General features: G+C 39.7%; 1 protein-coding gene across 2 annotated transcripts; it reads right to left on the minus strand.

Annotated features, from left to right (window-relative positions):
* Positions 1-314: 314 nt before the first annotated feature.
* Positions 315-16,242, minus strand: Coq6 (coenzyme Q6, monooxygenase). Of its 2 annotated transcripts, XM_076849876.1 has the most exons (12): positions 16,032-16,242; positions 10,325-10,459; positions 9,281-9,339; positions 8,858-8,981; positions 5,499-5,629; positions 4,540-4,647; positions 4,399-4,461; positions 4,095-4,202; positions 1,445-1,647; positions 1,250-1,365; positions 927-1,093; positions 315-447 (listed from the first exon to the last, which is right to left on the minus strand). In XM_076849876.1, exons 1-12 carry the CDS (start codon positions 16,216-16,218, stop codon positions 418-420), a joined length of 1,431 nt encoding a protein of 476 aa, XP_076705991.1. In that variant the 5' UTR covers positions 16,219-16,242; the 3' UTR covers positions 315-417. The 2 variants fall into 2 exon arrangements, with proteins under 2 accessions (XP_076705991.1, XP_076705992.1); XM_076849877.1 differs by lacking the exons at positions 9,281-9,339; positions 16,032-16,242.
* Positions 16,243-16,332: the final 90 nt, after the last annotated feature.

The raw sequence follows: 16,332 nt of genomic DNA on the forward strand, positions 1-16,332 counted from the left end.
CTGTATGAATTTATGACCAGTATTTAAAAAAAAATCTGTAAATCTTGCTTTTAGGATTATTAACAAGTGAAAATCAGTAGAATAGCACCTTAATGATTTTTCTTTTAGTAATAAAAATCTCTCTTCAAGCAACTCGTAATAGTCTTGTAGGGTTTTTTTCCCCTCCTTGGCTTAATTAATATTCCTTTCTCATAGCAACTTATTCCTCATTTTTGGGTTCCATAGGCCCATTAAGCATAAGTGAAAGAGAAAAGAATTCTAATGTTAATTTAATTCTAAATTGAAGAAATTTAGAATTGTCTGTAAGTCCTTCCTCAGTGAACAAAAGTAAATTTATTAAATCAAATCTTGAAAATGTATGTGGTGGTTGCAGGGCAGGATCTTCTTTCAACAGCATAATCTCCAGAAGAGTAGTGCTCATTTGCTGGCAAAGGCCATAATCTGTTCCTGGAGAAAAATGAAACAACGTGAGCGATGGTCTGGCATCTGAAGGTGGAAAGGCAAGCCAGGAAAATAGTTCAAAATGAAATATCCAAGGTGCTACAGCAAAAATTTAGCAAAAGTTCCCTCCTCCTACGAAGAGTTTCTGCTTTCTTCCAGCTTAAAAATAAATGAAAATATTTTTAAATGGAAGTGTTTCAGGGGAGAAGTTAGTTGGCCAAACAGCAAGAGGAGCTGAAACAACTTCATCGTTACAATTCCCTGTCACTGTGCTTAAGCCCATCCTGTACCATATCGAGTTGCTGTTTAGGCTTGTTGCACCTCAGTGACAACAAGCCCAGCAAGCACTCCTGCACATAGCCAGTACGGAAGGGAGACAGATACAGATAACGAAGGTTAGTCATGAAAACTAAAGAAATTTAGAGTTGTGTGCAAATCCCTCCTCAGTGACCAAGAATCTTGGAGAGCCCCGAGTGGCCTCTTACTTTGAGTGGAGACATTGCATTAGTGGCCTGCAAACCCCACGTCCTAAGCAGCACAAGTGGAGCAGCTCTGGTGGAATACAGTCTTTTCAGTAAGTCTGTGGCAGCCAAAAGAGCAGTGTTGTGGCGCTGTCTGTCTGTTTCATAACCTGCAAGGTGGCTCATAGAACCTGAAGGAAAGAGGAAAGGTTAAACCCCTCATCTAATAAAGGTTTCTTTCCTCTCCTACCAAACCAGATACATGTTTGTCTACCCTATTTTGCTCCTGGGGACCATTTTGGGGCTGTGATCTTTAATTATGTGACCTCTGGAAACCTGAAACTTACCTAAGTCTTTCCCATTGAAGGCTGCAGTACTGAGATGATGGACCAAGCTGGAAATATCCCCAAAGCCCATGTTGACACCTTGTCCTGCAAGCGGATGGACTCTGTGGGCTGCGTCCCTAAGAACAGAGCAGCATTCAAGTATGGCCTCCAGAAGCATGGTGAGAAAGGAGAAAGACCCTGCTCTGTTGCTCTTACCCAATGAGTGCCACCCGAGGCCGGACGTACTCAGCAGCATGTCCCAACCCCAGAGGAAAGAGGACTCTGCTTTTTGCATCCACCTTTGCTACACTTGGGGGTAGCTGGCGAGCTGAGACCTTAGTGGGCTTCAGAAGGGTGACAACATATTGCAACATGGTCCCAGCTGAATCAATGAAGTCCACGTGGTTTGCATCACTCCACTGAACAGTATCAGCCACATAAACAAACAAACAAGAAATTTGATCAGTGACTAGCAGGGAATTAAAAATTGAACAAGGAAATCTTTTTTATAGCCAAAACTAAGGGTAATGCTACCGAACATGCCTAAATTGATCTTGAACATGAGTGACAAGCCCCTTAAATGCACAGGTTTTAGAATCAGGCCAAAGAGCTCCTGAGCTGGCCCATGCCTACCTCTAAGCTACACCCTTTGCTAGTCCCCATCCTCAATAATGTCGCACCAGCTGCAGTGTAGCTCCTTCTACAGTATCCTCTTCTCTCCAGGACTCGTTTCTGCTTAGAATGTCCTCCCATCTCTTCAGCAGAACATCAGAAGATGCCACTTCTTTTTGTAACACCCCCCCAAAACACCTCTGTGTGTTCTCCCACAGCATCCTATGTATACTATCCCCATACTGAGGTCATCACTCATGTATTTTGTCTTCACTTGACTACTAGATTCCTGAAACAGGGACTGTTGCTTCTGCCTCTGTCTCCAGTGTCTGCTAGACAGAAGGTGCTCACAGTTGTTGGATGAATGTACTACAAAGGTGTGAGGGCTGTGCTAGGAATATATACTAAATGACCTGCAGGGGGAGCAGTTACCATTTATCCTGGAATCCACTTCAGTAAATTTAGTTCTTTTTATTCTTTTTTAAATGTTTTTTTAAAATTATAGATGGACACAATACCTTTATTTTATTTATTTTTATGTGGTGCCGGGGATCGAACCCAGTGCCTCACGCATGCTAGGCAAGCGCTCTATCACTGAGTCACAACCCTGGTTCCAAGTTCCTTTTATTCTTATTGATACTGCAGAGCAGTGGGTTTAAATTCTTCAGTGTGAACATCTTTAGTGAGGTAGTAGGCTTGGTTAAAACAGTTTCTAAGGGCCAGTCTGATTGTAGAACTCATTTTGTCACTAGATGTGTGATCTCAGGCAAGTTCCAAATTTCTCTAAATGAGGATAATAGTAGTACCTATATTAAAGATTTACTGAGTTAAATAAGTATGTGTTAACACTATCCTAGTACACGGCACACATTATGCATTCAATAAATCTTACCAATTGTTACTATTAGTGAATTCAGATAAATGTGGAATATAAATTCCAACAATACTCTTGCCTATATTATCTACAGGCTGTGCTTACTTCAGAACAGTGATTATTGTTTGTTGAGTACCTACAATGAACTATGTATGTTCCAAGCATTTTACATAAATTCTCTCATTTTATTTGACTTTTATTTTTTGTGGTGCTGCTGGGAATTGAACCCTGGGCTTCACTCATGCTAGGCAAGTAGTTTACCCCATGCCATTTCCCTTGCCCAATTCACTCATTTTAAATGTCATTATTCACTCCTGACAAATTGGTAACTCATTTCTGGGTTTTTAAAAGTTTTTTAAAATTTGTTCTTTTTAGTTATACACGACAATAGAATGTATTCTGACATATATACATGGAGTATAACTTCCCATTTTTGTGGTTATACAATGATGTGGAGTTATACTGGTACTATTTCTGTTTTTTTTTTTTTTATGAGATCAACAAATAGAAACAGTATAGAACTCATATCTTTCTCTACAAAGAGTGGTCTTTTTTTTGATGGACCTTTATTTTATTCATTTACTTATATACGGTGCTGAGAGTTAAACCCAGTTCCTCACACATGCCAGCCACAACCCCAGCTCCAAAGACCACTCTTTTTTGAGACAGGGTCTTGCTAAGTTGCTGAGGGCCTCACACTAAAATGATGAGGATGGCCTTGAATTTGCAATCCTTCTGTCTAGGCCTCCTGAATTTCTTGGATAATAGGCATGTGCCGTCATACCTGCTTACAAAGCTTACTTTCTCTCTCTCTCTCTCTCTTTTTTTTTGGTATTAGGGATTGAACCCAGAGGCACTTATCCAGTGAGTTAACATCCTCAGCCCTTTTATTTTTTATTTTGAGACAGGGTCTGCTAAGTGCTGAGGCTGGCTTTGAACTTGTGATCCTCCTGTCTTAGCCTCCCAAGTCACTGGGATTACAGACATGTGCCACCATGCCTGGTCAAAGCTTACTCTTAAACTGTGTTGAAATGTGCTCAGCCCCTCCCTGGGAATACTTTTATTCATTAGGTTTCAAAAGTGTAGATACTTGGGACCAAGTAGAATTGTTCAAAATTATGAAAATTCTATGGCTTAAAAAAATGCAATGGTAACCACCTAGGCAACTGTTTTAGTCAACATAAGAGCATACACAACCCTCAGAAAAGTAGCACTGTCGTTATTTTTTTTGCATTCCCCTATGTGCCCTGCTCCACGTAATCCTACCAGCCATTTACAGTTACAAGGAGGCAGCTGCTTGGTTAGTCCTTTTTCCTTACTTAAACCACCCTCTGAATCCACCTCTGCAACACATCGTCAGCTGGACATATTGGTACTCACAAAGGCAGAGTTAATGGCATCCACAAACTCTTCTTCATCCATGTTTACTAGCTCCGCAGCATGGTCATGGGATGTCGACCAGACCAAGGAACTCAGGGTATCTGAGAGCTGTGTCAAAAGAAGGACACCCATACTAAGGCTAAAACTTCTGAACTTGAGGGACTCCCAAGCATAAAGGAAAACAAGAAAGTGTAGCAACATGAGCTAAGGCATATTCCTCTAAAACCAGAGAAAAGGCTGAGAGAAAGAGAAGTCCTAGAAATGAAGGCTTACTTTTGAGCAGACTGGCTAGAGGACCTCTTACCGGGAGCAGAGCAATAGGCCCAAAGGGAAGAAATCTCTGCCAGGCTACATTGTTTTCTGTGGCCTGCAACAGAGGGGAAAGGTTCTTATGAATACCCAGTGTCTATGAGGAGGGTTTCCAGATAGCAGCTCCAGATCTCACCTCTGATAAATGGAGAGTAGCCACGACAGCAGACTGGTCATAGTTCCAACTAACATTCTGGATTCCAGCAGCCTGCCGTACTCCTGAGTTGTAACCATCAGCACCAATCTACTTGGAGACAAGAGTCTGCTAAGTTTTACAACCTTGTCATAAACCAACTGCTCCAAAAGTCTCTCTTTTGCCTTGAGTTTTCTCTAGTTCCAACTGTTGGCAGCCCATCTGTGACAGGAAGCTTTTTTTTTTTTTTTAATATTTTATTTTTTAGTTTTTGGGGGACACAACATCTTTGTTTATATGTGGTGCTAAGGATGGAACCGGGCCGCATGCATGCCAAGCGAGCGCGCTACCGCTTGAGCCACATCCCCAGCCTAGCAGGAAGCTTTTCATCAGGCCTGTTTCACTCACTGCCCTAGAAGGGCAGCTCTACAGTGACTTCAGCATCAGCTAATGGAACCAAAGTGGACATCTGATCCGAGAGGTGCCAGCTATAGCTGAACAAACTGATATTTGTCAGGGCAAATATTTGCCAACCAGCTGGACAAATTGATAATAAGCCAGGTTCTCTTGATATTTGAACAAGAGGGCAAGCACCAGAATTGTAAAAGCTGGTGAGAGAAAATGAGGGAGAAAAGCAGAGAGCTGAAAGATGAATGACAATGTAACTCCTCAGAGGGTAAGAAGAGCTTCAATCCTGGCACTCTGGTTCCTATCCCTGTGAGGCCCAGCTATTCTTCTATTCTTCATTTCATGACCTAAAATAGCCTGAGATTGCTTCCTGTACAGGATTTATAAGATCATCTTAACTTGGGCTGCCTTGAATGGGTACTTCACTGGTCATTATATAACCAATAGCCTTGCCCAAAGTTAATCTATGGCTTAGGTCTAAAACTAGAGGTCCTAGAATGCTGGATAAGATGTAGCCATGCAAGACCCCTGGCAAAATAAGAATCTTCAACTACCAACAATTTTGTCTGGAGGGTGCTGCCATCACCTAGGGTAATATGGACCCAAGGGCTGGAGTCTGCCATGGAAAATGGACCAGGCCAGGTGTAGCCAACAGCTTTGCTCCTGTATAGCACAGTCACTCGGTCTGGGAAGGTCAAAAGAGAAAAAACCAAAATATTAGAAAAGCAGGCCAAAGGGCTGAGGGAAAAGCCATATTTAAATCTAAAGCAAGGTCCCAGGACAGGATATCTTGTCATTTACTGCCAAATAAGATCTAAAAAGTAACTTAAAAAATGAAAGTAACTCAAGTAATCATGCTACAGTCTGAGAGTGGATAAATAACAGTAGCCACAGGGATGACTCAGTGTGAAAAAAAAAAAAAAAAGGCATTTAAGCTCTCTGTGAATTCTCACAGGAGGCTTTCTTCTCTTTTTTATAGTTTCACTCTATAACTAAATGAGCCCACCTATGATGGCAGAGCAGGCAGGGTAGGAATGCAATAGGCTAAAACAGAAAGATTTTTCTTCCCCCAGAAATAATTTTTTTATTGTTCATAAAAACAATGTGCTCTAGGTTGTTCACTGAGTATGAAATCACAGTTAGATGGAAAAAAAAAATAAGTTCTTGTGTGCTACTGACAGTAGGGTAAACAATAATAGTGTACCTCATAATAGCTTAAAAGGGAATTTTCTTTTCTTTTCTTTTTGCAGTGCTGAGGATCAAACCCAAGGTCTCATGCATACTAGGCAAGCATTCTACCACTGAGCTACATACCCAGCCCTAAATTATTTTTCAAAGCTAGATGGTGGTCAAGTATCCTATATCAAAAAGCATTTAAATTGTTTCTGAATCCTCTCTCACATATATGTACATATGCAAATCATAGATCTGACAAGAAATTTGTATTCAGAGTATATAAAGAACTACAATTTGAGAACAAAAATATAAATAATCCAATTTAAAAATGGGTAACTTTTTATTTTTGGGGGGTACCAGGGATTGAACCCAGGGGCACTTTTGAGTAGCACCCACACCCCTTTTTTATATTTTATTTAGAGACAGGGTCATACTGATTTGCTTAGGAAGGACCTCACTGAGTTGCTGAGGCTGGCTTTCAACTTGTGATCTTCCTGCCTCCCAAACCACTGGGATTACAGGTGTGGCAAAAATTTTTGAACAGATATTTCTTCAAAGACAAATTAAGCACACAGAATGATGTTCAACATTATTACTCATAATAGGGAAATACCATCAAAATTATAAGAGATATCATTTTATATTCAATAGGATGGCTATAATTTTTTTTGAGAGAGAGAATTATTTTTTAATATTTATTTTTTAGTTTTCGGCAAACACAACATCTTTGTTTGTATGTGGTGCTGAGGATCAAACCCAGGCGGTACGCACGTCAGGCGAGTGCACTACCGCTTGAGCCACATCCCCAGCCCCAGGAGGGCTATAATTTTTTAAAAATATTTTTTAGTTGTCAATGGATCTTTACTTATTTTTTTTTGTGGTACTGAGAATTGAACCCGTGCCTCACACATGCTACGCAAGTGCTCTACCACTAGCCATAACCCCAGCCCCAATAATTCTTTTAATAAAGAAAATAAGTAGGATGTAAAGAATGTGAAGAAATGGAACCTTTAAATTTGTAAGGAAGTGAAATGTTAGAGACTCTATAAATAGTTTGGCAGCTTCTGAAAATGTTAAGTGCAGAATATATGACTCAGCAATTCCATTTACGTGTATCCACACTAGAGAAATAAAAACATATTTCCACACAAAAATTTGTACACAAAAATATTCATCATACTATTCACAGATGCCAAAAAGTGGAAATAATCTAAACATCTATCAAATAATATACGAAAAAACAAAATTTGTTATATTCACACTATGGAATACTACTTGGCAATAAAAGGGGATGAACATTGATATATGCTACAACATGGATGAATTTCAAAAATATGCTCAGTGAAGCTGGGTGCACACCTGTAATCCCAGCTACTTGGAAGATTGAAACAGGAGGTTCACAAGTTCAAGGCCAGCCTGGGTAACTTAGACCCTGTCTTAAAATAAAAAATAAGGGCTGGGGATATAGCTCAATGGTAGAGCACCCCTGGATTCAATCACCAGTACTGTAAAAATAAGAGCTAGGTGAAAAACTCTTGACACAAATTAATACAAATTGTAAAATTTCACATATATGAATTATCCAATTTAGGCAAATCTTGAGATGGAAAGCAGATTAGTGGCTGCCAGGGACTAGGGCGGGGAATGGAGGATCATTAAAATTGGTAAAAGATTTCCTTCCTTCTTTTCTTTTTTTTTGGTCTGGGGACTGAAACCCAAGATTGCTTTACCACTGAGCTACATCACCAGTCCTTTTTATTTTTTATTTTGAGACAGGATCTTGCTAAGGTTGCTGAGGCTCTTGTTAAATAGCTGAGGCTGGCCTAGAACTTGCAACCTCCTTACAGCTAACCAAATTGCTCAGATTCTAGATGTACACTACTTGTAACCAGCATGAGATTTCCTTTAGGTGATGAAAATGTTCTAAAATAATATTGTGGTGACAGTGGCATACTCTATATAAATACACCTAAAGTTGAACTGTACAGTTAAAATGGGTGAATTTATGATATATAAATTGTTTAAGAATAAAGCTGTTTAAAAATAAGAAACCCAGGCATGTTTTCTTATAATCCCAGTGTCTCAGAAGGCCGAGGCAGGAGGATCACAAATATGAAGCCAGCCTTAGCAACTTGGTGAGATTCTGTCTCAAAATTTTAAAAAAACATAAGATAAAAAAGTTTGGTGAGCTGGAGTTGTGGCTCAGTGGTAGAGTGCTTGCCTCACACATGTGAGGCACTGGGTTTGATCCTCAAATAAAAAAAGGTATTGTGTCCATCTACAACTAAAAAATTAAAAAATAAAAAAAAAAATTGGGGGCTGGACATGTCTCAGGTCTGTAATCCCAGTGGCTCAGGAGGCTGAGGCAGGAGGATCATGAGTTCAAAGCCAGCCTCAGAAATTTAGCAAGACCCTAAGCAACTTGGCAAGACCCTGTCTCTAAATAAGATATTAAAAAAAATATGGGGAGAGATGGGGATATGGCTTAATGGTTAAGTGCCCTGGAGTTCAATCCCTGGGGCGGGAAAAAAGGTTTGGGGTTATAGCTCAGTGGTAAACCACCTGATTTCAATTCCCAGTACCAAAGAAAGGGAAAAGAACAACCTTGAGATAAACATCAGAGGATTTCATTGCTATAGAAATTACGAATCTATAAAAGGGATCTTTTCTCCCAGTAAGTCCTAAGGCAGTGCAATTCCCAGAGAGAAAATGGAAGATGGACAAGATGGTGCCTCACCAGACACAGCCTCCAGCTGCTTAGTAAGAGCATGCATGATGACATCGTTCTCCACTACATAGCCCATGTCATCTAAATTATCCTTATCGAACATTATCAAGGCCTCTGAGCACGCATCCCACACCTGGAAACACAAAAGGATAGTCTGCATTAAAACCAAGGTGAAGGAAACAGACTCCAAACAGAAACTGATAATTTCTTTCCCAAGTGGCAGAAGCAGAAATTAAAAATTGTCAGCCTCTCTGGCAGGAGATACAAGGTGAGAAGATTGTGAGCAATGCTTCTCCCACTTCCTTAGACTGAATGTGAGCTTTGTCTGATTCTTCCCACGTTCTCAGAACACCTGGAGAGCATGGACTCCAATATCTTAATATCCGAGAGACAAAGACATATTGCCAAAAGTGAAAAAGGAAAAGGAAGTACCTGCATTCGCCGAAAGGCTCTGTATCTCATGTTGCAGATATGATCCCAAGCACCAAAACCTACAAAAGAAAGGATCTACAGATCTACAAAAGAAAAGATCCAACAAGAACCTGGCTCCTGCACTCCCTTTTGTCCCTCTTGTCCTGTTAAATAAGAGGTGGTCTTCAGTATTGTCCAATAACAGAAAAAACATCCTCTCTGCCCCTACCCTGTTTGTTTCTAGGAGCTAAGCTGTTCCCCAGTTCCAGATTGTACAGCGTGAAAAAGGCCCAAAAGGTAAATCACATTAAAGTAGGGGAAATAAGGAAAACCAAATTCATATTGTTATTTTTTATAATCTAAGTAAAGTCATAAATATTTTAAAGGTCATTTTTAAATTTTCTAATGATTTGTGGAAAAGAAATATTTACAGAACATCTACTATGTACCATTATAAATCTAGGTACTGAGCAGAAAGTAGAAAGCCAAAGTCCCTGCCTTCTGCAGCTGACAATCCAATTGGAGATGGACCACAAAAAACACAATATAATGTCAGGTAAGTGCTATGAAGAAAAACAAAGCAGTATAAGGGGCTCCTGCATGAGGGAAGAGTTTACTTTTAGGAAGGGTGGTTTTAGACAGGATGTCTGAGGAGTAACATCTGCAAGAGACCTAAAGAGAGATGCTAACTGGTTCTATATGCATACGTTCATCTATACCCCAAAACATTTAGCATACAGACTCCCTAGTCTACTTGAGGACTGACTCTGGGAATGCAGAGTGAATGATCAGATAGTTCACATAGATTCAGTCCTACCGTAACAACCTAACTTCACACACCAAGTCCACATAATGGAACCGCATGTCTCAAGGATGGCTTCCTCAGACTGAGAGTTGTTACACTGACAACTTTATCTCTGATTATGCCCTAGACTGCCAAGCTCACCTCCCGCTCCCTACCCACAGTGAGATCCCTCTCCATAGATGCTTTGGTGACTGTCCTATGGGGCTACTGGAAGGCTAAAGGGGAAAGGAGGTTGGACCTGTGAGAGAAGTTCTACTCACTACTGAGAAGGGTTGCAGAGCCAGGGGAAATGGAACTGACTCTGTTGCTGTACGTTTCTGACAACTTCTCCAGAACTCTCTTTGGACCTGCTTCCAGCAACAGGATTTTTTTATCACGGAAGTGGATATCATGTCCTAAAACAAACAAAAACGTTTCATATGATTTTTAAAAAGTCAAAAATGTAATTGCACAGTAGTATGACTATAGATACAATGTAGTTACTGTACACTTCAAAAAGCTAGAAGAGAGCATTTTGAATGTTTTCACAATAAAGAAATGATAAATGTTTGGGTAGACAAATGTTTAACCTGATTTAAATAATCAAGCAAGTATATACACATCAAAACATTACATGGAGAAAATATTACATGGTATACCATTAGTATGTACAACTTTTTAAAAACATTTTTTTAGTTGTAGTTGGACACAGTACCTTTATTTATTTTTACGTGGTGCTGAGGCTTGAACCCAGTGCCTCAGATGTGCAAGGCACTTGTGCGCTCTACCACTGAGCCACAACCTCAGCCCCAATGTGTGCAATTTTAATGTTTTTGTTTCAGTTAAAAATAAATTTAAGCCAGGTGCAGTAGCACATGCCTATAATCCCAGTGACTTGATGAAGCAGAAGGATTCCAAGTTTGAGGCCAGCATCCACAATCTAGTGCAACCCTGTTTAAAAATATAAAAAAAAAAAAAAAGGATGGGAATATTTCAGTGGTACAGAACCACTGGGTTCAATACCCATTACTGGGTAAAAATTAAACATAAAAGATAAATAAAAAATTTTTAAAAATATTTTTTAAAAAATATTGTTTTAGTTGTAGATGGACACTATACCTTTATTTTATTAATTTTTGTGGTGCTAAGGATCGAACCCAGTGCCTCACACATGCTAGGCTAGTACTTTACCACTGAGCACCAGTCTCAGCCCAAAAGATTAATTCTTTAGGCCATAGAATACAAAATTTCTCAAAGGACATTTCTCATGTAACATAAAACTCCCAAGTATAACATATTTCACCGCTTTAGTCAGGAGAACCACCTCATCCAAACTGCCAGACTTCTCTAGTAAAGTTCACTACATGCCGTGTGCAAAGAAGCAAATTACAAAATATAAAACTAGCAATAGGAATTTCCAGAAAGGAAGAATGAAGTGAAAAATACAAAAGTGTTTAGATATCACATATTTCCAATCTTGAGACTATTATGTCACGAAAAATGACAACTCCTGGCCTGGAGGGTTAGCCTAGTGGGAGATAACAATATGGTACTGTACATCTCAAGCATATGTGAAGCCCTGAGTTCAATCCCCTGCACCACACACACACACACACACAAAAAAAAAAAAAAAAAAAAAGAAAAGAAAAATCCTGTTTAATAGATAAATCAACAATAAAGAATCAGAGTTTATAAAATTGAAAAGGTAACCAGAGATCCATCAATTGTGTCTACAAATCTAATCGTAAAACATTGGCAGAAATAATAAAAAAGGGATTGGAGCCAGGGCTGGTGGCCCCAGTGGTTCAGGAGGCTGAGGCAGTAGGATCACAAGTTCAAAGCCAGCCTCAGCAACTCAGTGAGACCTTGTTTCAAAATAAAACATTAAAAAAAAGGGGGGGGGAGGCTGGGAATATGACTCAGTGGTTAAGTGCCCATGTGTTCAATCTCCAGTACCAAACGCCGCCCCCCCACCAAAACAACAACAAACAAACCCTAAACAAACTATACTATTCCTGAACTCAATTAATATAAGAGGGAAATAAAGTTGCTTCAAGCCTTTAAGAAACGGTTTAATTCTGAAGTGTCCCCCCAAACTCATGATCATGTGTGAGACCATGCAAGAAAGTTTAGAGGAAAATGAATCCTGTCAAATTTTAACGTAATCAGTACCTTAGTCTCCCAATAAGGATTAACTGGGTGGTAATTGTAGGCAGATAAGATGTGGATGGAGGAGCTGGTTCATTGGGGGTGTGCCTTCAGTGTACACCTCTGTCCCTGGTGTGAGGGAACTCTCTCTGCTGACTGATTGTCATGTCCTGGGTTGCTTTCCTCATCATATCCTTCTACCTTGATGTTCTGCCTCACCTCTTGGACCCAGAGCAATGGAGTTGGCCATCTATGAACTGAGACCTCTGAAACTGTGAGCCCCAAATAAATTGCTTAAAGTTGGCAGGTCTTTTGGTCACAACAACAAAACAGCTGATTAAACAGAAAACATCATGAACTTATGGGGAAATATTAAAAGCTAACTAGACAATTTTTACTTTTTTAAAAAATGTTTTTTTAGTTGTCAATGGACCTTTATTTATTTATATGAGGTGCTGAGAATCAAACCCAGTGCCTCACACATCCTAGGCAAGTGCTTTACCACTGAGCCACAATTCCCAACCCCATTTTCTACTTTTGTGTGTGTGTGTGTGGGGGGGGGTAGATGAACTCAGAGGCACTTACCAGTTAGCTATATCCCCAGCCCTTTTTAATTTTGAGACTAAGTCTCACTAAATTGTGTAGGGCCTTGCTCAAATTGATTGGCCTCAAATCTGCAATCCTCCTGCTTGAGCATCCTGCCTCAGCCTCCAAAATTGCTAAGCTACCACACCCAGCTCCTGGGGTATTTGTTTAAAATATAGGCTTGCTGGCCCAGCATGACAAACTGAGTCAGAGTTATTGGAAGCAGAATCTTGTATCTTCATTTTAAAAATATAATTCTGTACACTGCTAACAATGATCACCTTTGAGGAGATCTGGATGGCTAACAATAAAAAAACACAAGTCTTGATTTATACATTTCATACCAATAGCCCATATTTGCACCTTCTGAATTTTGTAACTTTGCCTGAGTTATTCAAAATCTAAGAAACAATAATAAAAACCTAGGTGCTTCTTATATGTACTGAAGCCTGAGACCCAGGATTTTATATTTTAACTCATTTACCAATAGGCACAACCAAAATGACTGTCTGAGAGCAAGGATACATACTTAAACCTGCCAGAAAGTTTTTTCTGTTCCCAAAGTGCTGTGTATCTAATTATCCACCCTTGGGTGCAAGTTACTTAATCTTTCTGAACTTCTCTGCACAATCTATAATTGGGATTATTGTAAGGATTAAGTTAAAATATATACAAAATATTCAAAAAGATGCCTGTCCCAAGCAAGTGCTCAATAATTGATACTATGTTTTGTTTGTTTGTTGTACTGGGGATTGAACCCAGGGACACTTTGCCACTGAGCTACATCCTAGCCCTTTTTATTTTTTATTTTGAGACAGGGTCTTGCTAACTTGCTTAGGGCCTCGCTAAATTGTTGAGGCTGGCTTTAAACTTGCAATCCTCTTGCCTCAAACTCCTGAGCCACTGAGATTACAGGTGTGCACCATCACACCCAGTGACACAATGTTTTAAAAATTACTTTGGGGTTCCAGCCCATTAGCTCATATACAAAGAAAGCACTAATTCTCATCGATTCTCTATAGGAGGATCCCTATCAGGGAAGATGTGGCTGTCATCCATGATGCTGAAGTCAAAAAAGGCTTTCACACTATTGGTAACCTCTCATTTCTGAGGCTAGAAGACTCAAATCCAATTTCTGAAAGCCACCATAAATTGTTAAAAGCAATACATTTGGAATTTGGTGGCCCGGGTTGAATTCTAACTCTGGTACTGCCTGGCTATGAGACTCTGGTCTTTATTTGATCTTACTAAGCATATTTTTCACATAAATATGCAAATAATATCTGTTTCAAAATGTAATGGAGCACCTTAAATTACACATGTAAATGCATAGTCCTAACCTCACAGGATACACAAAATTCAACTCAAAAGTAGATCACAGACTGCTGTAAGCCCTAAAACTTCTAGGAAAAAAAAATGGGAGTAAATCTTGGGGCTATGCAATAATTTCTTAGTTATAACACCAAAAGCACAACTGATGAAGGACTGATAAACTGGACTGCATCAACATTGAAAATGGGGCTTAGGATGTAGTTCAGTGGTGCAGCATTTGCTCAGCATGCTCAAGGTACTGGGTTTAACCCCAAGTACCATAACAAATAAATAAACAGATAAAAAAACAAATCAAAATGCTTGTGCTTCAAAGAATATTATCAAGCAAGTTTTTAAAAAAGACAACAAACTAGAACAAAATATTTGCAAATCATATATCTGATGAAGGATTTGTGCCCAGAATATACAAAAGAACTCTTACAATTCAATTTAAAAAATGGCCCAATTATAAACAAAAGGTAAGGCTGGGGTCTGCAGCTCAGTGGTAGAATGCTTGCCTAGCATGCACTGAGATCTTGGGTTCAAAACCAAAAACCACAAATAAACAAACAAAGACCAAAGGATCTGAATAATCATTTCTCCAAAGAAGATAACACATGGCCAGTAAGCATATGAAAATACTCAATATTATTAGTCATTAGATAAATATAAACTAAAACCTCTTTACATCCACTAAGATAGCTGATAAATAAAAAGACAATAACAAGTGTTACCTAGGACCTGGAGAAACTGGAACCCTAGTGTAGTGTTTCCAATGGAAAAGTCTGGCAATTCTTCAAAACATTTAACAAAGTTATCATTATTCAGCAATTCCACTAGTAGGAATAGACTCAAGATATCCAAAAATACATGCACACAAAAGCTTTTACACAAAATATTCATAATAGCATTATCTGTAATGTGACACCAGTGAGAATGTCCATCGATTGATAAATGAAAATAAACAAAATGTGGCATAAACAAACAATACTATTACTCAGCCCCAAAAGGAATGGGATACTGATACAAGCTACAACAGATTAACCTTGAAAACACTAAGTAAATTCCATCTACATATAACTGTCTTCATATAATTTAATTTAATCTACATATAATTGCCCTACATATAAGAAAAACCTATATAGAGACAAAAGTAGGCGAGTGGTTGCTTAGGGCTGAGGAATGGGGGGAAACGCGGAGTGACTGCTAAGAGTTCCAGGTATCTTTTTCTTTTCTTTCTTTTTTTTTTCCCCTTAGGATAATGAAAATGTTATAAAACTTAACTATAGTGATGGATACACAACTCTGCGAATACAATAAAAACGATTAAGCTGGTGGCTGCGGTGTGGCTCAGCGGTAAAACGCTTGCCTCTCACATGTGAGGCACTGGGGTTCGATCCACAGCACCACATAAAAGTAAGTGAACAAAATAAAGATAAATTAAAAAAAAAAAAAAAAAAAAACAGGGGCTGAGGCTGTGGCTTAGTGGTAGAGCTCGCCTAGCATGTGTTAGGCACTGGGTTCAATTCTCAAAATGAATAAAATAAAGGTCCATACATCCAAAAAAAAATTTTAAAAATAACAACACCAAAACCAAAAACAAACAAACCAACCATTAAGCTAACTGAGTGGGCATTATGGCATTTGAATTACATCATAATAAAGTTGTTTGTCTTAAAAACAAAGAAACAAAAACACCTGCCAAAGTTAGTGCAGGAGATGACCTCCCACTGTGTCCAAACCTAAATAACCCTCGGCAGTTGTTCCCCACTAGTCGGAGTGACTCTTAAGGCCCCTCTCACTTTCGACTCTACCATCCCTGATAGACCAAACGCATTCCTGGGGGCCTGGGTCTCTTCTAAGAGAGGAAGGAATGGACCACAATGTCCGAGACACTCAGCCTTTGGGCACAGTGCGGTGGTTCACACTGTCCGCAGCCCTTACCCAAGGCACAGGCCATGGCAGCACCCACGAGGCCTCCGCCCGACACCACTACATCGTACACTGTGTCTGCCGAGACACCGGAACACCTCCGGCAGGAAATCAGCGGGCTTCTGCATGTAGCTGCAAATGCAATAGCCCACCCGGTCCTTGATAGCCGGGCAGCCATGACGCTGACCCGGGCAACCATACCTAGTGCCCGGTAAGACCCGCCTTAGGTAGTGCTTCCGGAGCAGAGTCCTCCAATCCCGTAGGGCTTCAATCGTGCCCTCTGAACCGGAAATAAAATGCATGAAGGAACCAG

This window comes from Callospermophilus lateralis, chromosome 3, assembly GCF_048772815.1.
Source record: "Callospermophilus lateralis isolate mCalLat2 chromosome 3, mCalLat2.hap1, whole genome shotgun sequence".
Lineage (NCBI taxonomy): Eukaryota > Metazoa > Chordata > Mammalia > Rodentia > Sciuridae > Callospermophilus > Callospermophilus lateralis.